The sequence below is a fragment of the Lagenorhynchus albirostris genome, chromosome X, assembly GCF_949774975.1.
Source record: "Lagenorhynchus albirostris chromosome X, mLagAlb1.1, whole genome shotgun sequence".
Taxonomy (NCBI): Eukaryota; Metazoa; Chordata; class Mammalia; order Artiodactyla; family Delphinidae; genus Lagenorhynchus; species Lagenorhynchus albirostris.
This window is the reverse complement of record NC_083116.1, coordinates 58,396,334-58,418,122: the sequence shown is the minus strand read 5'-3', so window position 1 is coordinate 58,418,122 and position 21,789 is coordinate 58,396,334. Positions and strand designations below refer to the sequence as shown.

The window sequence follows — 21,789 nt, the reverse complement described above, 5'->3', positions numbered from 1 at the left end:
GACGAAGTGAGAGAGTAGCACTGACATATATGCACTACCAAATGTAAAATAAATAGCTAGTGGGAAGCAGCTGCATGGCACAGGGAGATCAGCTCAGTGCTTTGTGACCACCTAGAGGGGTGGGAGGGAGACGCAAGAGAGAGGGGATATGGGGATATATGTATGCATATAGCTGATTCACTTTTTTTTTTTAACATCTTTATTGGAGTATAATTGCTTTACAATGGTATGTTAGCTTCAGCTTCACAACAAAATGAATCAGTTATATACACACATATATTCCCATATCTCTTCCCGCCTGCGTCTCCCTCCCTCCCACCCTCCCCATCCCACCCCCCCAGGCGGTCACAAAGCACCGAGCTGATCTCCCTGTGCTATGCGGCTGCTTCCCACTAGCTATCCACCTTACGTTTGGTAGTGTATATATGTCCATGCCTCTTTATCGCTTTGTCACCGTTTACCCTTCCCCCTCCCCATAACCTCAAGTCCATTCTCTAGTAAGTCTGTGTCTTTATTCCTGTTTCACCCCTAGGTTTTTCATGACATTTTTTTTTAAATTCCATATATATGTGTTAGCATACGGTATTTGTCTCTCTCTTTCTGACTTACTTCACTCTGTATGACAGACTCTAGGTCTATCCACCTCATTACAAATAGCTCAATTTCGTCTCTTTTTATGGCTGAGTAATATTCCATTGTATATATGTGCCACATCTTCTTTATCCATTCATCCGATGATGGACACTTAGGTTGTTTCCATCTTGATTCACTTTTTATACAGCAGAAACTAACACTACACTGTAGAGCAATTATACTCCAATAAAGATGTTAAAAAATAAATATATAAAAATGCCATAATAAAACATGAATCTTCATGGTATAACTCCTCAATATTTTGATGAAAAAATAATGTGGGTACCTATACAGTGGTGTGAGCAGTGTTTAAGAGATTATTTCAGTTTTACAAGGAATCAGCTCATTAATCTTACCTGCTCATGTGTATGGTTTGAGTCACTATGATACAGTTCAATTCCAGTGTTTGTAGAAATTGAATCACTTCCTGTGATGGTTTGGATTTGCTGGCTAGAATGGGATTGTTGATAGTGTAGAGAGTGGAAGATCTGGGGCTGTTAGACAATGTGATGATGGCACTGAACCTGAGGATAGCATTCCTAAAATACATGCACATGCCAAAAACAGTCACTCAGAATAAAAATAACTAATAAAAGAAAAGCCAACTGAATCCACTTTAAAAAATTTAATGTGTTCTTTCACAAGATAATTCAAGCCCTAGGATTTATAGTTTTAATAAGTGATATATTATTTTTTCCAATTATTCCATTGCGAAAAATTGTATTGAACTCTATTTTTATTTGACCAGGTGGCTGTAAACATCCAAATACTTACCTAAGTTGGCTAGAGAATTGCATGTTCTGATTAAATTAATATTACAGTTATACTTAACACTAAAACTATAATGAATATTAATATTAATATTTCTTTGATGATTCAACAGGCACTTCAGGATCTAATTACAAAATAATACTGAAGATGTTGATGGATATAAATTAGAAAATAATATAATGTAGTGATTTTCAATGTCAGGAAGCATATTAGAAACACAGTGGGGGTAGGTGAAGTTCTTATGCTTGTGAAAATCAAGCATAAATTTAAAAAGATTGGAAAACAGTGACTAAGCCTTCAGATTCAGAAAACATGGATTTTAACTCTGATTCTACCACTTACTCTGTGATCTTGAGAAACTGTATATGCAACCTTTATAAGCTTCAGTTTCCTCATGTGTAAAAGTGGAGATAGTATGTACCTCACTGGGTTGCTATGAGGAGTAAATTAACTAATGTTTGTTAAGTGCTTAGTACAAAGTAGGTGGGTAATTAACATTTATTATTATTATTATCATATATTATCATTGTCATCATCATCATCAACTTAATAATCATCCACCCCATTAATTCTGCAGGTGAAAAAAAAATAACCATGAGGTCCAGAGAAGTAAGATGATTTACTTATAATGACACAAATAATTAATGGCAAAATTGGGACTGGAACTCACGATTTCTTGCTCAGAGTTCTGTCAGAACATTAAACTGAATTTGTACTGTCTTCAAAATATTTTGGAACTTCTTTTCAAACTAAATCTTTGCTATCTGCTTGCTTATTTACCATGGCTTTTTTCTGGTAAGTGTAGAGCACAGAATAAAAATAGATATCTGGTTATAGTTTGGGGGATTTCAGGTATGCTTGAATTTTCTATATTATTTTGTTATTATCCTACTTTGAAAGCAGGCACCCGAAAGCCAGTTTTCAAAGAAAAACATACTCTATTTGAATCATAATGCTACATTCATGCACATACAATTAACTTTGAAAGTATAAATTCAATGCTCTATTTCCTTTTGACTGTTGGAAAGGTGACCTATATTAATAAAGTAAGGCACTTCAAATTTTAAGTTTTATATGGAACAATTTTCAAGCTATATTAAATGAAGAAAGCAAGATGCATAAGGATGAATATAATATGCTCCTTTTGTATAATATTTTTAATGTACATACATGTGTATTTACAAATATATACAGCTGCTTTTAAATGCATTAATAGAGCAAAAAACATTTTAAGAGTAACTGCCTCTGGGAGGAAGAACTGAGGGACAAGAGGATCAAGATAAAGAAGCTGTTTTTTCACTATATACATTTTAATTCTCTTTTCACACTCTTTTTGTACCTTTTTATACTTTTTATGCTTTGAAATTTTTTACCATGTATACAAATATCTTTTCATGTATACAAAAATTTTTTGAAAGAAAAAAATATATATATAAAGAAACACATTTTACAAGTAGACACTGCCTTGGTAGACATATAGATAATAAAGGTCATAGAATCAGTTCATAGAATTATTTTCTCTAGGCTCTTTTCAAATATGACCTACTTTACAAATATGCTAGCACTAAGTAAGAGCTCTACAGTTTAGAAGCCTGACTGTGTACTATCAGTAACTTTTGTACAAATTTTGGGGGTGAATGTATCATCTGTTCTTTTATGTTACAAAATACCTTCATACACTAGATTAGGATAAAGTCAGAGTGATAGTCAGAGAACGCTTTCACCAGTGGGGAGCTTGTACACTACTGAAGTAGAATTCCTCCTGAAAAAATAAATGTGTCCCTTAAAAAGCAGATTAGGAAAAAACTTGAAAGGACAATAAATAAAACAAAACCCATTTCTCAATCATCTTTCTTTATTAACGCATCAGTTGAATAGAATGCTGACAGTTTCTCCATCTGGGATGTCTTGTGGTTTTCCTGAGCCTATTTGGCATCTGAACCACTCATTGGTACCACTAAAGTCTTAGCAGGTTTTCAGTTTCCATTCCTCACACCTGACTACTAAAATTATTGTTCCAAAGCAAGATATTCATACATTTCTCATACTTTTGAAGTATACCACAAGCTGAGTTTTTAATGTACAAAAGATCAAACATTTCTGATTTACCATATATCTTATCTTTTTTGCTCAAGAAAAATATACACAGAGTACAATTTATATGAATTGGATAATTATCTTGAAACTGACACCACTTTACCACCCTTCTACTATAAATACCTCTTTTTTTGGACAGGTCCCATCTCCTAAGAGCTAGTCCCATTTGGATTAGTTTCATATGACATTAAACAGGTTCATCCAGACTCTGGCTTTATCCAGCCCATCCCACTGTATTTCTGTCACTGAGGAAACTCAGCTAGGTCAAAGCAGTTGTATGCATGTTTCCTTTTACCTTGGGCAGCCTCCCATGGCAGTTCCAAAACTCCCAAATCATTTAAGTCATTAATAAGAAAAGTGGACATGTAAAAGTAAATATTCTAGTTAACAGTAAGTAGCAGCAATGTTCTATTAAAGGAATTCTTCTTTAATTGTTCCAGATGCATAGCAATAATAATGTATAGGATATTCAATATTTTCTTCTAGGGCCAAGATTTAGAAAAGCTGTTTATTCTCTTTGAAACAAGAAGTTGGAAGCAGCATGAAATGATGTGTCTCAAACATTCCTTCCTATTTAAAGTGTGTCAGACATTGTTTTGGCTGTCCAGTTAGATAAAGGACAGATGTTATAATCTGGTAGCTTGAGGAAAATGCCTTTTGAAGAACTAAAATATTTTGAGAAATTTTTCTATTTGGTATCATAATGTCCAGAAATATTCTGCAGTTCTTTTGGAAAATATGTATTTAATATGTACTCTACTAAACCCTTCAGACTATATACAGTTTTCCAAGCAGACTAGAATCTTAAAGATTTGGATATTTATGATCCTGAGAGTTTACTCTTTTTCATTTTTATTGGGTATCAAATGAGTAATGATGTATTAGTTCCTATGAATTGGGTAACAACTGCCCATAAATGCTCATAAAAATAAGACATGTTCTCATGCCAAGAAAAATGAAAAAAAGAGAATTTAGTATATTTTAATGTTTCAGTTGTATATGAGAAAAATGATTTTGTGATCAAAATTCATTTGATAATATTTAACTGCCTGTTTTGGGTTGAATTGTGCCTCCCAAAAAAAGATTCATTGAAGTCCTAACTCCCAGTACTTCGGAATGTGAACTTATTTGGAAACAGGGTCTTTACAGAGGTAATCAAGTTAAAATGAGGTCAACAGGATGGGTCCTAATCAAACATGACTGGTGTCCTCATAAAAAGAGGAAATTTGACACAGAGACAAACATGCACAGAGGGAAGACCAGGTGAAGACACAGAGGGAGGGTGCTATGTGACACTAGAGAATTAAAATTACACACCTACAACCTGAGGAACACTTGAGGCCACCAGAAACTAAGAGATAGGCAGGGAAGAGTTCCTTCTATAGAGGCTCTAGAGGGGGCATCGCCCTTTAAACATGGCAATTTCATAGTCCTGGCCTCCAGAACTGTGAGACAATAAATCTCTGTTGTTTCAAGCCACCCAGATTGTGATACTTTGTTACCACAGCCCTAAGAAGCTAATACACTGTCCTAGTTCAAGAGATAAATCCCAGGATTTGTCTGGGCTGCGAATGCTTGTACCCACTGAGGAGATCAATGTGAAACCTCTTCTGGTTACAGTAACAACTCTGCTTAAAGGACGGAAGGGCAGAGGGAGAGAGGAGCTCTAGATGCCATGGAATTACCATCACCCTGCTGCAGTTTTGTACTCTGTACTTGGTCTCTCAATTTAGCTTAATGGAATTTCAAAAACTGACTTCAAGCTTTAGCTTTCTAGACCTTTTACAGTATACAGTATTTTACAGATCTGTTCATAGATAGTGTTCATTTAAAAATTCACTTCATATTAAATGAATTAAGATAAAATTGCAATGTTTTATGATTTTTGTGAGCCTCGTTTAAAAGAAATATACAAAGCGTTGATATATCTATATTAAGTTCAGATTCTTAATTTTCCCCGTGACTGGACATATCTTTATTTTAGTTTCCCTTTCAGTAAAATGCGGACAATACTTCAAATGAGGAAATGGAAATGAAAGTGTTAAGGATAATACAAAGGGCTGTAGATATAATGAGGTATCATTATATAGCGAGCTTGCCTGGCACTTGACAATTGAAGGTCATTTTAGCTCTATTAAAATATTCATAATTCAAAAGTATACACATAAAATAAGCCTTAAAACAAATTTCACTTACCGGATCCGTATTTAGCTTCTCCACTTTTCTTATAGTTTTTTCATAAATGACATTATTTCCTGGAAAGAAATGGCCTCCTCTTAGGAATGGCGACAGTGGTTCCTATAAAGACAGTAAAGACTGTGTTTTGCTTTGAAAGTTACCTTTTCAGAGGAATCTGAACTTAAGCAAATATGCATTCTCCAATAAAATCTGAAGTAGTGGCAGACTTTAGGAGGAAAGTGGAATGACATCCCAAAAAGGTTCTGAGAGATATAAGGATATAGTAATAAAAATAGTCCATTTTCTCAAACAGAGCAAAATGTATCTCCCACTACATTTTACTAAGCCTAACAGTGTTTTGGGGAAATTGGAAGAGTGGTAAAGATTTTTTTTCTGTTCCTAAGGCAAGATAAGTTTCCTCTGAGGTAGACAGGCATGAGGTCAACCTCATCTAAACTGCGTTCACTGGCAAGTTACTTTCTATGCCAAAGTATTATTAGAGAAATGCAAAATAAACATAATTCAGCACCACTGAGCCATAAAGTAGGTAGAACTGTATTAAAAATTTTTTTTCTTGGAACTCAGTTTGGGTTCCCTTGAAGTGTACAATTCCTACTTGTGATTACAATCAAAGCTAAGGCTCTCAGTACAAAGTATGTTTTGAATACTGAGAATAGAGTAGAGGCTTTAAGAGCCACTGTATCTCCATATAATCAACTAAATTGATGTAGGATTATCCAAGTGCTTAGAAGTTGTCACCAATGTAATAATGTGTGGTGACATATCCAAGATCTGAAAGAAACCAGGAAGGGTTAATAAGAATCAGACCAGGAGTCCAAAATAAATGTACTGTGTATTATACTCCTCTCCTTTCTTTTGGTTTTCATATGACTTTTCACTTGTATAGGGAGAGTGAGGGTTATTTTGTTACAAACCAAAAATTGCATTCATTTATTTTTGTAATGCAAGGGAACAGTAGAGAAGGGGATTGGCTAAACCTATTACCAGTTAATGTGCTTAGGACCATTTCAAAACCAACAAAATATGATAGCATTTTTGTAGTCTGCTATTGTAAAAACTGTTAGAACTGGACTAAAACACTGGTTGTTGAGAAAGCAAGACACTCTTGAACCCAAAGTATACACTTCTTGTATTCAAGTTTGGATAAAGGGTGCTTTAACTTAATGTTCCTGGGATACTTTGGTAAAACAAACATATAAGTGATTCATTTTGACTAGCTGATGAATTACCAAATCTAAAGATGGATATATATTTAAAAATTCCCCTAGAAACTATTTTGTGTTTGTTTTTGTAAAAAAAAGCCTCTTTGGTAATACATGTAACACATGTTTACATTCATGTAACATGTTTAAGAGCTTACTATGCACAATACACTTTGCTAAGTATTATAAGGCATGAAGCAAAGTTAGATTATTACTAGGAGCACTGAATATTGATCAGGGTTCAAACTGTAGCCAGCAGCCTATACTTGTAATATTCTCAAGCTAAGAATGGTATTTATATTTTTAAAGGATTTTAAGTAAAAAGAAGGAAGACCAAGACCCTATATTTCTAAAGGACTATAAGTAAAAAGAAAGAAGACCAAGACCCCATGTGGCCAACAAAGCCTAAAATATTTACTATATTGCCCTTTACAGGAAAAGTTTGCTAATCCCTAGTCTAGATGATATATGAACACAAATACCTATAATACAAGGGAGAAAGAGGCAAGGGCCAATAAAAAGTACAGAGAAATAACTTATGGGATGGAATTCAGAAGAAGAAAAACCAAGTTCCATTGGCAGTGCTTGGGTAGGTTACTTGGATCAGGTAGCATTTAAGAGAAGGTAAAGGTGGGCTTTAAATATAAGGAGGTGAAAGAAAATGGTATTTGAAGTGACGGAAACAAAGTCAAGACACCAAGGTTGGAAAAGTGTAAAGTTATATGTAGGGGTCATACTTGGCAGATGGAGCTTGGTTCTGCAAGCAGTGAGATGCCTTTGAATGCTTTTAAACGGGGCTGTGATTTGAACATAGGTCTACTTCAAGAAGATTAATTGGGGAATGGAAAGAATACAGGTGAGGAGACCAGTTAGAAAATTATCCTAAATCAAGGACAGCACTTTTCAAAGAAGACTCCGAGGTCTTGAACCTGAGGAATCTACTATATGGTAAATGGGCTCAAAAACTAAAACAGTAAAAGTGGAGACACATGGAGTTTTCTGTGCTCCTGGTAAGAATCTAGGTCAGATTCATGTTTTTATTCCTCATAACACTTAGCAAAGTATATAGTGCATAGTAATCCCTTAAACATGTATTAACTTATGGCAAATAACTAGCAAAAGAACTCTTTTACAGCACACAGTTGAAAACACATGTCTGGAACTAAGTGGGGATTTCATGGCTATTGTTCTAGATTTCAGAATCATATGTTTAGAAGTTCTAGTTAAAACCATGCAATTGCTGAAAAGGCAAATGAAGATCAAAGACAGAACTACAAATCTTCAGACATGAGAATCATAAGAGAAAAATGTCATACAGTCAAGAGAAGAGAAGTTTTTAAGAAGCAATAGGAAGGTGAGTGAAGGTATAAATGCTTCAGGGAGGTCAACAGGTGAGAAATACAAAGTAGATTGGATTTGAACTACTATGAATCTATTGGATTTGACTACTAAAATTAATGGAAATAGGTATAATAAAAAAAATTTCTGGGTTAATAAAACCTATATTCAGTTCTGCCTCTATCACCTACATGCTGTGGAAAGTTAGGTAAGTCATTTACCTTCTCTGAGGCTCAGTTCCTTTATCATAAGGATAGTAATGCAGGGTACTTTATGCCAAGCAAAATATGTATGTTAAAGTACCTTTAATCTGTCATGTAAATATATAAAAGGCATTGGTTTTGAATAATACAGTAATATAATATTTAAAATCAATACTGGTTTTAAAATAATTTATGAGAATCTTGTTAGAACTTTTCTAGGATATCGAGTTTAAAAATACACAAAAGTAAGCTTGTTGAGGACAGGAACTTTATCCATCTTAAATACCCCATAGTGAATGAACAGATGATTGGATGAGAAGGGACGATATGAACTTTTATATAAGGATATAAGCATCTTCTAATAGGGGAAAAAAATTTAACAAAAGCATGAAATTTTCTTCTCTATGAACTAAAATTCACTCTAAATGCTGAACTATTATTTTTTAAGAAGAAAAAGGACTTAGGTGCTAAGAGTATTAATTCTCCCTAAACTGTGTGTTGGACTTATTTTAGACGATCTACTGAAAGAAAAACTTCTAAATTTAGGGAACTATTATTTTCCCCAAATCTATAAGAAAGTAAAACCAAATATTAATATGAATAGATCACTCTGCATAAAACAGGTCAGCAAAATTAATCAAAAGTTTTAGATTTCTAACAAATGAGTTGCTTAACAGTTTCACTATTTGGTAGCTTATTTTATTTTTCTACCTATACATTGGAATTGGTGCCAGACCCACCCTAAAATTTAACAGGTGTTTTCAAAGATGGCTGATCTTATAATTTAATTGTTACTTTTAGAACCTCTGGGAGTAGTTCTCACATCTAACAAAGTACATATTCCCCAGCATCCACTTTACTGTTTCCAGGCCATGAAACCTTGTTGGAGAACATTTTTTTAAAAAGATTTGCTGATGTGGCTCAGTACGAAATCAAGTTATCCAACTTTAAGAGGCCCTCCGACATTCATGGTCATACTTGTATTCACCAAGTTCTCTATAACTACTGTTAACAAATATTTTTTTTTCCTCAAAGCCCCATGCTCATGTTCGTTCATTCACCTTCTACTTACTGAGAAAACCAATATAATCTGTCCAATGAGATTCCTCCATTTTCCTCCCCATCTCAAAAATCTCTTCAGTTTCTGCTCGTTCCACTCATTATGGAATAACAGACCCCTCTTTTATCTGGAAGTCACTTCTCTGTCTGCACCTGGAATCCTATCCACTCGACTCTTCCAGAATTGTGTCCCCTTTCTTCCCTTTCTCTGCTGCATCATAACTTTTCCTTACTACTAGTTATTTCCCTGTCTATAAATCTCTCAGATCTCCAAGATTCTGTGCTACTATCCCACCTCTCCTCCTTTGACCAATATCCTTTTTAGGAGAGTAATCCTCACTTATTTCCTCCACTTCGTGATCCAGTCACCCATTAACTTCTTGCATCTGGATTTTGCCTCCATATGTATACCACAACTGCTCTCTCAAACATCACCATTGCTTTCTTAATGGTCAAACTCTATTTTCAAACCTCATCCTCCTTGGCCCTTTGGCCATTTGAGATGGTTGACCACCCCCTTTCTCTATTTGCTTCAGTTAGTCTGTGTTCACATCCCTCTCTGACCGCTCCTCTACCTGTGAAAGTGGTTCCTTCCTTCTGTTCCTTTAGAGTAGGCATTTTAGGTTCTGACCTCAACCCCTTCCATTACCCCTCAGTGATCTCACTCATTCCCACAGCTACAAAGATAACTTTAAGAGGAATAACTCCTATATCCTTATCACAAATGTGACCTTCCTCAAGTCACTTTTTAACTGCCTGTTGGGCATCTTCGCTGCCATGTGTCTCAAAGGCTACTGGTTCAAACAGATCTCAGTCTCCCCGTTTCCAAAACCAGCTTCTCCTCTCCCCTACTTCTTACTCCTTTTAATTGGGCTACCATGTTCCCTGTATCTCAAACTGAAAAGCTTAAGTCATATGTGACTTTTCTTCTTTTAACCCCAAATCTAATATAGGTTATCAAAACTTGTCAAAATTACCCCCAGAATAACTGTCAGAAAAGATAGAGAGTGACACATTTAGTCAGAAAACCTAAGCAAGTCACACTTATTTAAGCTTTTGTTTCCACATTAGTAAAATGGTACCAATAATGATGTTCATTGTAATATTTCCTTAAATACCACAATAAATCATTTTCTGATTTCCCAAACAAATGTGTTATCTCCAGCCTCTGAACTTCAGTAAGACTTCATCTGTATTTCTCTTATGGCATCTATCATACACCTCATCATATATTTTACATAGCTGTTTGTGGACATAATCTTATTCCCCTTCCTGAGAGGAACTGTAAGCCCCTTTAATTCAGGAACCATGTCTTATTTCCTTTTATTTTCCAATTTGAAGGCTGTAGAGTGCCATTCTCAAAGTAGGAGTCTGTGAGTGGAAAATTAATGAAAATGATTAATATAAATTGGGTTATATCTACTGATTGAATAAAAATACTTCCCCATTTCTGAGTCATGTTATATACCAGAATGCATAAATCCCTTGACTAAAATGACAATAAATGGAAAATAAGGAAGATCAGGAGCAACCAAAAATAAAAAGGCTGAACAGAGTTAGGATATCATGAGAGAAGTGGATTGAGATCAGTTTAATTATGGGGAGAAGAAGTAAAGATTAGACAAACTGGAAGGTGAAAGAGGATAAAGTTGCCATTTAGGAGGCTCAGCTTATTATAAGTATTGTAATTTAGCCAGAATCTTCTCCTGAGAGAATTTAAAAGAACAAACAAAAAGCCATATACTTAGATAAATAAAATGTATCTGGACAGGATTTTCAAGCTGCTCTGCAAAACCAGTTAGATTATTTTTGTTTACAAAGCATGGGGATTGAAATTTGTTTTACCCCTCAATAATGTAGAGTTAAAAGCTGAAAATGTTAAAGTTAAAATGATCATTTTTCTTTAACCCTCTGCTGCATCTTCTCCCTGAGAAACTATTTGCTTCTTTGCAGTTGAACACAACCATAATGAGGCAGGCTCAGTGTTACAAATGTTATGTACTTGCATACATAATTCTGATTTCTCTGCTTTTGTGATTACACTCTAGCTGGTGAGGATGGGGGAGAGAAGTGGTATGTGGGTGGGTCTCTGGATCCTAGTTCACCTACATCATCAATCATCCTTAATTCCCAAATGTTCCTCTCCCATATCTGCATTGTTCAATTTCAGTCCAAACTCTGCTGTTTTGTAACCGAATGGTTTGGGGTCAATTAAGAACTTCAGTTCCAAGAAGGTTGCAACCTTGTTTTGTTCACTAGTCAATCTCCAGTTCTTGGGGTAATTTTTGGTGCATAGTGGGCAATCGATAAAAATTCACTGAATAGGTGGGAGCTTCAACAAAAATTCACTGATAGGTGGTAGTGGGCGGCCGGGCATGGAGGGGCAAAGCTGCCGGGTCCTTCATGGTGAAAGATTTGGGGGCATTTCTCTCTCCATTGTGTAGTTGATAGTTTGGGCATTGAAGAGATGGCGGACAGTGTCAAAATTTTTCTACAGGACCTTGCCAGGGGAATCAAAGACTCCATCTGGGGAATTTGTACCATCTCAAAGCTAGATGGTCAAAGTCAACAAAAGAGAGAGGAGCAGCATCGAAGAAGGGCAAGCAGTGTCCTGGCTCAGAGGAGAGCCCAGAGTACAGAGAGGAAGCAAGACAGTGAACCACATATTGTTAGAATTTTTCAGTGCTGCACTTGGAATGGCGGAGTATTCTGGTTGTCTCCTCTTGTTTTATTGAGTGTTTATTCCTGTGCTTCAGTCAGCAGTGGGCCAAATTTTGGTGAACCATCACTCCCTCGGGATGTTTTGTTGTGGCTAGAATTCTTCCTCACGTCAATTTTCAGTACTCTTTGGGTGCTCCCCGTTTGTGCTTAGCAAAGTTGTGAACGTAATCTGGTTTCAGGGTATAACTGATCTGGCATTCGAGGTATCAAGGATGAAGGCTCACCATTCGTTAGTTTCAGCAAAATAATTGCTGACATGCTCTTCAACCTATTGCTGCAGGCTCTTTTTCTCCTCCAGGGGATGTTTATGAGTCTCTTCCCCATCCATCTTGTTAGTCAGCTGGTTAGTCTCCTGCACATGTCTCTTCTCTACTCGCTATACTGCTTCAAATATCGTTGGTTCAATAAAGGAATTGAAATTCACCAACAGTTGTCAAACATAGAAAGAATTGGCCTTACTACTTTGCATTTGGTTTGCCCTCATCTTTCCTCAAAGCAATGCAGTACTCCTACGTTGTCAGTGCCTGCCTCTTCTCTATCCTCATTCCTTTATTCATTATCAGTGTCTTCCCAATTGCACCTCTTCTCCTTGGTGGTTTTCTTAAGCAACAGATTCTTCTGCAAGACAGTCTACCTGCAGTCTGCCCTGAGTAGCTCAACTTCTGCAGAGAACTTCCCCTCACCTCACCCATGCCCTGCCAAACTGAAAGCTGTTGTAGGCCACTGAGTCAACTGCCATCAAGAGGAGATGGGCGGGATTACAGGAGCACCATGGCAGCTCTTTTCCTTGTTCACCTCCCTGACCAGGGAAGGCAACAACTCTGCCAAGGGCACTGTGCATATTCCGCTCTTTCTGAGAAATCGGGCATTTTTTGTTTAACATCTTTATTGGACTATAATTGCTTTACAATGGTGTGTTAGCTTCTGCTTTATAACAAAGTGAATCAGCTATACATATACATATATCCTCATATCTCTTCCCTCTTGCATCTCCCTCCCTCCCACCCTCCATATCACATCTCTCTAGGTGGTCACAAAGCACAAAGCTGATCTCCCTGTGCCATGCAGCTGCTTCCCACTAGCTATCTTTTTTATATTTGGTAATGTATATAAGTCCATGCCACTCTCTTTGACTCAGCTTACCATTCCCCCTCCCCGAGGCCTCAAGTCCATTCTCTAGTAGGTTTGAGTATTTATTCCTGTCCTGTCCCTAAGTTCTTCATGACAATTTTTATTTTTTTTATTCCATATATATGTGTTAGGATACAGTATTTGTTATTCTCTTTCTGACTTACTTCACTCTGTATGACAGACTCTAGGTCCATCCACCTCACTACAAATAACTCAATTTTGTTTCTTTTTATAGTTGAGTAATAGTCCATCGTATATATGGGCCATATCTTCTTTATCCATTCACCTGTCGAAGGACACTTAGGTTGCTTCCATGTCCTGGCTATTGTAAATAGAGATGAAATGAACATGGTGGTACATGACTCTTTTTAAATTATGGTTTTCTCAGGGTATATGCCCAGTAGTGGGATTGCTGGGTCTTATGGTAGTTCTATTTTTAGTTTTTCAAGGAACCTCCATACAGTTCTCAATAGTGGCTGTATCAACTTACATTCCCACCAAAAGTGCAAGAAGTTCCCTATTCTCCACACCCTCTCCAGCCTTTATTGCTAGTAGATTTTTTTGGTGATGGCCATTCTGAACGGTGAGAGGTGATATCTCATTGTAGTTTTGATTTGCATTTCTCGAATGATGAATGATGTTGAGCATTCTCTCATGTGTTTGTTCACAATCTTTATATCTTCTTTGGAGAAATGTCTACTTAGGTCTTCTGTCAATTTTTGGATTTGGTTGTTTGCTTTTTTGATATTGAACTGCTTGAGCTACTTGTACATTTTGGAGATTAATCCTTTATCAGTTGCTTCATTTGCAAATATTTTCTCCCATTCTGAGGGTTGTCTTTTGGTCTTGTTTATGGTTTCCTTTGTTGTGCAAAAGCTTTGAAGTTTCATTGGGTCCCATTTGCTTAGTTTTGTTTTTATTTCCATTTCTCTAAGAGGTGGGTCAAAAAGGATCTTGCTTTGATTTATGTCAGAGTGTTCTGCCAATGTTTTCCTCTAAGAGTTTGATAGTATCTGGTCTTACATTTAGGTATTTAATTCATTTTGAGTTTATTTTTGTGTATGGTGTTAGGGAGTGTTCTAATTTCATACTTTACATGTACCTGTCCAGTTTTCCCAGCACCACTTATTGAAGAGGTTGTCTTTTCTCTGCTGTGTATATTCTTGACTCCTTTATCAAAGACAAGGTGACCATATGTGCATGGGTTTATCTCTGGGCCTTCTATCCTGTTCTGTTGATCAATATTTCTGCTTTTCTGCCAGTACCATACTGTCTTCATTGCTGTAGCTTTGCAGTATAGTGTGAAGTCAGGGAGCCTGATTCCTCCAGCTCTGTTTCTCTTTCTCAAGATTGCTTTTGCTATTCGGGGTCTTTTGTGTCTCCATACAAATTGTGAAAATTTTTGTTCTTGTTCTGTGAAAAATGCCATTGGTAGTTTGATAGGGATTGCATTGAATCTGTAGATTGCTTTCGGTAGTAGAGTCATTTTCACAATGTTGATTCTTCCAATCTAAGAACATGGTATATCTCTCCATCTGTTTGTATTATCTTTAATTTCTTTTATCAGTGTCTTAAAGTTTTATGCATACAGGTCTTTTGTCTCCTTAGGTAGGTGTATTCGTAGATAACATTCTTTTTCTTGCAATGGTAAATGGGACTGTTTTCTTAATTTCACTTTCCGATTTTTCATCATTAGTGTATAGGAATGCCAGAGATATCTGTGCATTAATTTTGTACCCTGCTACTTTATCAAATTCATTGATTAGCTCTATTAGTTTTCTGGTAGCATCTTTAGGGCTCTCTATGTATAGTATCATGTCATCTGCAAACGTGACAGCTTTACATCTTTTCCGATTTGGATTCCTTTTATTTCTTTTCCTTCTCCGATTGCTGTGGCTAAAACTTCCAAACCCATGTTGAATAATAGTAGTCACAGTGGGCAAAATCGTCTTGTTCCTGATCTTAGTGTTAACGGTTTCAGTTTTTCACCATTGAGGATGATGTTGGCTGTGGGCTTGGCTTATATATGGCATTTATTATGTTGAGGAAAGTTCCCTCTAAGCCTAGTTTCTGGAGGGTTTTTATCATAAATGGGTGTTGAATTTTGTCATAAGCTCTCTCTGCATCTATTGAGATGATCTTATGATTTTTCTCCTTCAATTTGTTAATATGGTGTATCACATTGATTGATTGGCATATATTGATAGTCCTTGCATTCCTGGGATAAACCCCACTTGATCATGGTGTATGATCCGTTTAAAATGCTGTTGGATTCTGTTTACTAGTATTTTGTTGAGGATTTTTGCATCTATATTCCTCAATGATATTGGCCTGTAGTTTTCTTTCTTTTTGACATCTTTGTCTGCTTTTGGTATCAAGGTGATGGTGGCCTCATAGAATGAGTTTGGGAGTGTTCCTCCCTCTGCTATATTTTGGAAGAGTTTGAGAAGGGTAGGTGTTAACTCTTCTCTAAATGTTTGATAGAATACCCCTGTGAAGCCATCTGGTCCTGGGCTTTTTTTTTGTTGGAAGATTTTTAATCACAGTTTCAATTTCCTTACTTATGCTTGCTCTGTTCATATTTTCTATATCTTCCTGGTTCGGTCTTGGAGGGTTATACCTTTCTAAGAATTTGTCCATTTCTTCCAGGTTGTCCATTTCATTGGCATACAGTTGCTTGTAGTAATCTCTCATGATCCTTTGTATTTCTGCAATGTCAGTTGTTACTTCTCATTTTTCATTTCTAATTCTATTGATTTGAGTCTTCTCCCTTTTTTTGCTGAGTCTGGCTAATGGTTTATCAATTTTGTTTATCTTCTCAAGAAACCAGCTTTTAGTTTTATTGATCTTTGCTATTGTTTTCTTTGTTTCTATTTCATTTATTTCTGCTCTGATATTTATGATTTCCTTCCTTCTGCTAAATTTGGAGGTTTTTTCTTCCTCTTTTTATAATTGTTTTAGGTGTAAGGTTATGTTGTTTATTTGAGATGTTTCTTCTTTCTTAAGGTAGGATTGTAATGCTAAAAACTTCCCTCTTATAACTTATAACTCTTATAACTGCATTTGCTGCATCCCATAAGTTTTGGGTCATCGTGTTTTCACTGTCATATGTTTGTAGGTAGTTTTTGATTTCCTGCTTGATTTCTTCAGTGATCTCTTGGTTATTTAGTAGTGTATTGTTTAGCCTCCATGTGTTTGTATTTTTTACAGATTTTCCTGTAACTGATATATACTCTCATAGTGTTGTGGTCAGAAAAGATAACGTGATATGATTTCAATTTTCTTAAATTCACCAAGGCTTGACTTGTGACCCAAGATATGATCTATCCTGGAGAGTGTTCCATGAGCACTTGCGAAAAATGTGTATACTGTGGTTTTTGGATGGAATATTCTATAAATATCAGTGAAGTCCATCTTGATTAATGTATCATTTAAACCTTGTGTTTCCTTATTTATTTTCATTTTGGATGATCTGCCCATTGCTGAAAGTGGGGTGTAAAAGTCCCCTACTATGATTGTTACTGTCGATTTCCCTTTTTATGGCTGTTAGTATTTGCATTATGTATTGAGGTGCTCCTATGTTGGGTACATAAATATTTACAATTCTTATATCTTCTTCTTGGATTCATCCCTTGATTATTATGTAGTGTCCTTCTTTCTGTCTTGTAATAGTCTTTGTTTTAAAGTCTATTTTGTCTGATACGAGAAATGCTACTCCAGCTTTCTTTGAGTTCAATTTGCTTAGAATATCTTTTTCTATCCCCTCACTTTGAGTCTGTATGCGTCCCCAGGTCTGAAGTGAGGTTTTTTGTACACAGCATATGTACGGGTCTTGTTTTTGTTTCCATTCAGCCAGTCTATGTCTTTTGGTTAGAGCACTTAGTCCATTTACATTTAAGGTAATTATCGATATGTATGTTCCTATTCCCATTTTCTTAATTGTTTTGGGATTATTATTGTAGGTCTTTTCCTTCTCTTGTGCTTCCTGCCTAGAGAAATTCCTTTAGTATTTCTTGTAACGCTGGTTTGGTGGTGCTGAATTCTCTTAGCTTTAGCTTGTCTTTAAAGGTTTTAATTTCTCCTTCAAATCTGAACCAAATCCTTGCTGGTAGAGTAGCGTTGGTTGTAGATTTTTCCATTTCATCACTTTAATATGTCCTGCCACTCCCTTCTGGCTTGCAGGGTTTCTGATGAAATATCAGCTGTTAACCTTATGGGGATTCCCTTGTATGTTATTTGTTGTTTCCCCCTTGCTGCTTTTAATACTTTTTCTTTGTGTTTAGTTTTTGATAGTTTGATTAATATGTGTCTTAGCATCTTTCTCCTTGGATTTATCCTGCATGGGACTCTGTGCTTCCTGGACTTGATTGACTATTTCCTTTCCCATATTAGGGAAGTTTTCAACTATAATCTCTACAAATATTTTCTCAGTCCCTTTCTTTTTCTATTCTTCTATGACCCCTATAATTCTCATGTTTGTGCATTTAATGTTGTCCCAGATGTCTCTGAGACTGTCCTCAATTCTTTTCATTCTTTTTTGTTTATTCTTCTCTGCAGTATTTAATTCCACTCTTTTATCTTCCAGGTCACTTATCCATTCTTCTGCCTCAGTTATTCCGCTATTAATCCTTGTGGAGAATTTTTATTTTCTTTTATTGTGTTGTTCATCATTGTTTGCTCTTTAGTTCTTCTAGGTCCTTGTTAAACGTTTCCTGTACTGTCTTCATTCTATTTCCAAGATTTTGGATTATCTTACTATCATTATTCTGAATTCTTTTTAAGGTAGACTTCCCATTTCCTCTTCATTTGTTTGGTCTGGTTTGTTTTTGCCTTGCTCCATCATCTGCTGTGTTTTTCTCTGTCTTCTCATTTTGCGTAACTTACTGTGTTTGGGTCTCCTTTTCACAGGCTGCAGGTTCATAGTTCCCATTGGTTTTGGTGTCTGCCCTAAGTGGCTAAGGTTTGTTCAGTGGGTTGTGTAGGCTTCCTGGTCAAAGGGACTAGTGCCTGTGTTCTGGTGGATGAGGCTAGATCTTGTCTTTGTGGTGGGTAGGTCCATGTCTGGTGGTGTGTTTTAGGATGTTTGTGACCTTATGATTTTAGGCAGCCTCTCTGCTAATGAGTGTTATGTTCCTGTCTTGCTAGTTGTTTGTCATAGGGTGTCCAGCACTGTAGCTTGCTGGTCGTTGAGTGGAGTTGGGTGTTGATGTTGAGGAGGAGATCTCTGGGAGATATTTGCTGTTTGATATTACATGGAGCTGGATGGTCTCTGGTGGACTAATGTCCTGAACTTGGCTCTCCCACCTCAGAGGCACAGCCTGACAACTGGCCGGTGCACAAATTGCCTGTTATCCACACAGCTCAGAATAAAAGCGAGAAAAAAAGAAATAAAGAAAAAGATAAAATAAATAATATAAAATAAAATGAAATAAAATTAAGTTATAAAAATTAAAAATAATTATTAAAAAATTTTTAAATAAAAAGAAAGAAGAGAGCAACCAAACCAAAAAAAAAAAATCTACCAATGATAACAAGTGCTAAAAGCTATACTAAAAAAAAGAAAAACAAAAACAGACAGAACCCTAGGACAAATGGTAAAAGCAAAGCTATACAGACAAAATCACACACATAAGCATACATATGCACACTCGCAAAAAGAGAAAAAGGGAAAAAAATATACATATCTTTGCTCCCAAAGTCCACCTCCTCAATTTGTGATGATTCATTATCTATTCAGGTATTCCAAAGATTCAGGATAGATCACATTGCTGGTGGAGATTTAATTTGCTGCTCCTGAGGCTGCTGGAAGAGATTTCCCTTTCTCTTCTTTGTTCACACAGCTCCTGGGGTTCAGCTTTGGATTTGGCCCCGCCTCTGCATGTAGGCCACCTGAGGGCGTCTATTCTTCGCTCAGACAAGACAGGGTTAAAGGAGCAGCTGATTCGGGGGCTCTGGCTCTTTCAGGCAGGGAGAGGGAGGGATATGGGAATGTGGGGGAGCCTGTGGCAGCAGAGGCCAGCATGACATTACAACAGCCTGAGGTGAGCCATGTGCTCTCCCGTGGAAGTTGTCCCTGGATTCTGGGACCCTGGCAGTGGCAGGCTGCACAGGCTCCCAGGAGGGGAGGTGTGGATAGTGACCTGTGCTTGCACACAGGCTTCTTGGTGGCTTCAGCAGCAGCCTTGGCATCCCACGCCCTTCTTTGGGGTCTGCGCTGATAGCCGCACTTCACGCCTGTCTCTGGAGCTCAGTTAAGCAGCGCTCTGTATCCCCTCTCCTTGCTCACCACAAAACAAAGAGGCAAGAAAAATTCTCTTGCCTCTTTGGCAGCTCCAGACTTTTTCCAGGACTCCCTCCAAGTTAGCTGTGGCACACTAGCCCACTTCAGGCTGTGTTCATGCAGCAAACCCCAGTCCTCTCCCTGGTATCTGACCTCCAAAGCCCAAGCCTCAGCTCACAGCCCCTGCCCACTCCAGGGGGTGAGCAGACAAGCCTCTCGGGCTGGTGAGTCCTGGTTGGTACCAATCCTCTGTGCAGGGATCTCTCTTCTTTGCCCTCTGCACCCTGTTGCTGCTCTCTCCTCTGTGGCTCCAAAGCTTCCCCCCTCTGCCACCCAGTCTCCACCTGCAAAGGGGCTTCTTAGTGTGTGGAAACCTTTTCTCATTCACATCTCCTTCCCAGACGTGCAGGTCCTATCCCTATTGTTTTGTCTGTTTTTTCTTTTTCCCTACCCAGGTATGTGGGGAGTTTCTTGCCTTTTGGGAAGTCTGAGGTCTTCTGCCAGCGTTCAGCAGGTGTTCTGTAGGGGTTGTTCTACATGTAGATTTATTCCTGATGTATTTGTGGGGTGGAAGGTTATCTCCATGTCCTACTCTTCTGCCATTTTCAGGAATCGGGATTTTTGTCTCCAGTGCAGGTAAGGCAGAATCTTCCTGACATCAGTATGGATTTTAAACACCGGTGAGTATGAAAGGACCACAGGGTTTTCTGCAGTTCTTTTCTAGCATTTGCCAGCCCCCATGCCTAGACTGATTTGAATTTCTCCCTGTGCCATTTATCTTCCCACTTCCCCTTCCTGCCTTCCACCACCCTTTGATGAATGGGTTTTTGTAATTCTAGCTGTTGTATTTTGTGGACTTGTTATTTTTGTTTTTCTGTGAAGTACATATATTGGATGTGGGAGGTAAAGGAGGCTCTGCTGCTCCTGGTCACTCCCTTTATAGCCATCACTGTCTTGTTTCTTGTAACTCAGGTTACATTTGTTCTCTTGCTGCACTACAAGGAAAACAAGCCTGAAGAGATGGAACAGGAGTTAAGACCTCACAGCTAGATCCTCACAGCTAGATCTGCTGGGTTTTGAGAAGTGATTTTCTTTCTTCCCCTTCTAGCGGAAAAAGATTTTTTCACAGGTACATTTAACGTGCCCCCAACTATAGGGAGGTACCAATTTTGTACAAGTGCTATTGCAACACAGAATGCTCAGAGAACCTGAACTTTTAAACTCTGGAGGTCTGAACTTTACTGTTGGCCACTGATGGGTCTTTCTGGTATTGCAAAGGATATTGGGTGCTGCAAATAGGAACTGAAACGGTAAACTTATTAAACCCATTAAACCTGAGGGAAAAAAATTCACTGAATAAATGATAACTTCTCTGTGCTGCTGTTTTCTCACTTTTTTAGAACTAAATGAGATAAAATATGTAAATTGCCTAGCATGGAGTGTATATCCAATAAGTATTAATTCTTCCATTTCCTCATTAACTAAAGAATAAGAATGCATCCAAAGTCACATAAGAATCACTTGCAAAGAAGGCTGGAATTCAAATGATTCGATATTTAAAATCTCTCCATGGATATATCTTAGGCAAACACAATACTTCTCACATCGTGAAAAAAAAGTGCTATCTAGAACTAATTCTTTGAGAACCAGGGGTGTCAAGTGTAATATGAATTCAAATATGCATATTCCCCAGTTTATTTGTGAAAGGAAGAAAAAGAGAATGAGAGGAAAAAGGGGAAAGCATAAAGTGATTGGCTAAGTTGTAGAAAGAGGCACAGTCTCATCTCCGAGGCCTTCCTCATGTCTCCCTTCCCCCACACACATTTTTCAGATTTTTTGCTTAAACATTTGATTCTGCAAAAGGAGCAAGCAGCTGCTTTACTATAATCACATTCTCTCTTGATTTTTACATAGATGTATGAAAACTCAAAGAAATGTCCAAAACAATCAACCCCTCCAACACAGAGCTTGTAAGCTCATAGGTTCACACATGCGCATGTGCACAACTGACAGCCTCTCTAGCTAAAGAGACATGAGACGATAATTTTTAAATGAATAAAGAAAGAAGATGGGAGATAGATAGATACAAGCAGAAGTATAGTATTAATATATACTTCCCACTCAACTAGACTAGTACCAAGTGTGTTACCCTAAT

At 37.2% G+C, this 21,789-nt stretch overlaps 1 protein-coding gene and 1 pseudogene across 6 annotated transcripts in view; one reads left to right on the top strand and one right to left on the bottom strand.

The window, feature by feature from the left end:
- The window catches only part of POF1B (POF1B actin binding protein), a 102,675-nt gene that overhangs the window by 58,165 nt on the left and 22,721 nt on the right, over positions 1–21,789 (bottom strand). For all 6 annotated transcript variants that reach the window (XM_060138241.1, XM_060138243.1, XM_060138244.1 and 3 more), the window contains one exon: positions 5,698–5,799. In XM_060138241.1, the coding sequence (XP_059994224.1) occupies positions 5,698–5,799 (102 nt within the window). The remainder of the gene's footprint in view (positions 1–5,697; positions 5,800–21,789) is intronic.
- LOC132513691 (etoposide-induced protein 2.4 homolog) lies at positions 11,955–12,950 on the top strand (annotated as a pseudogene).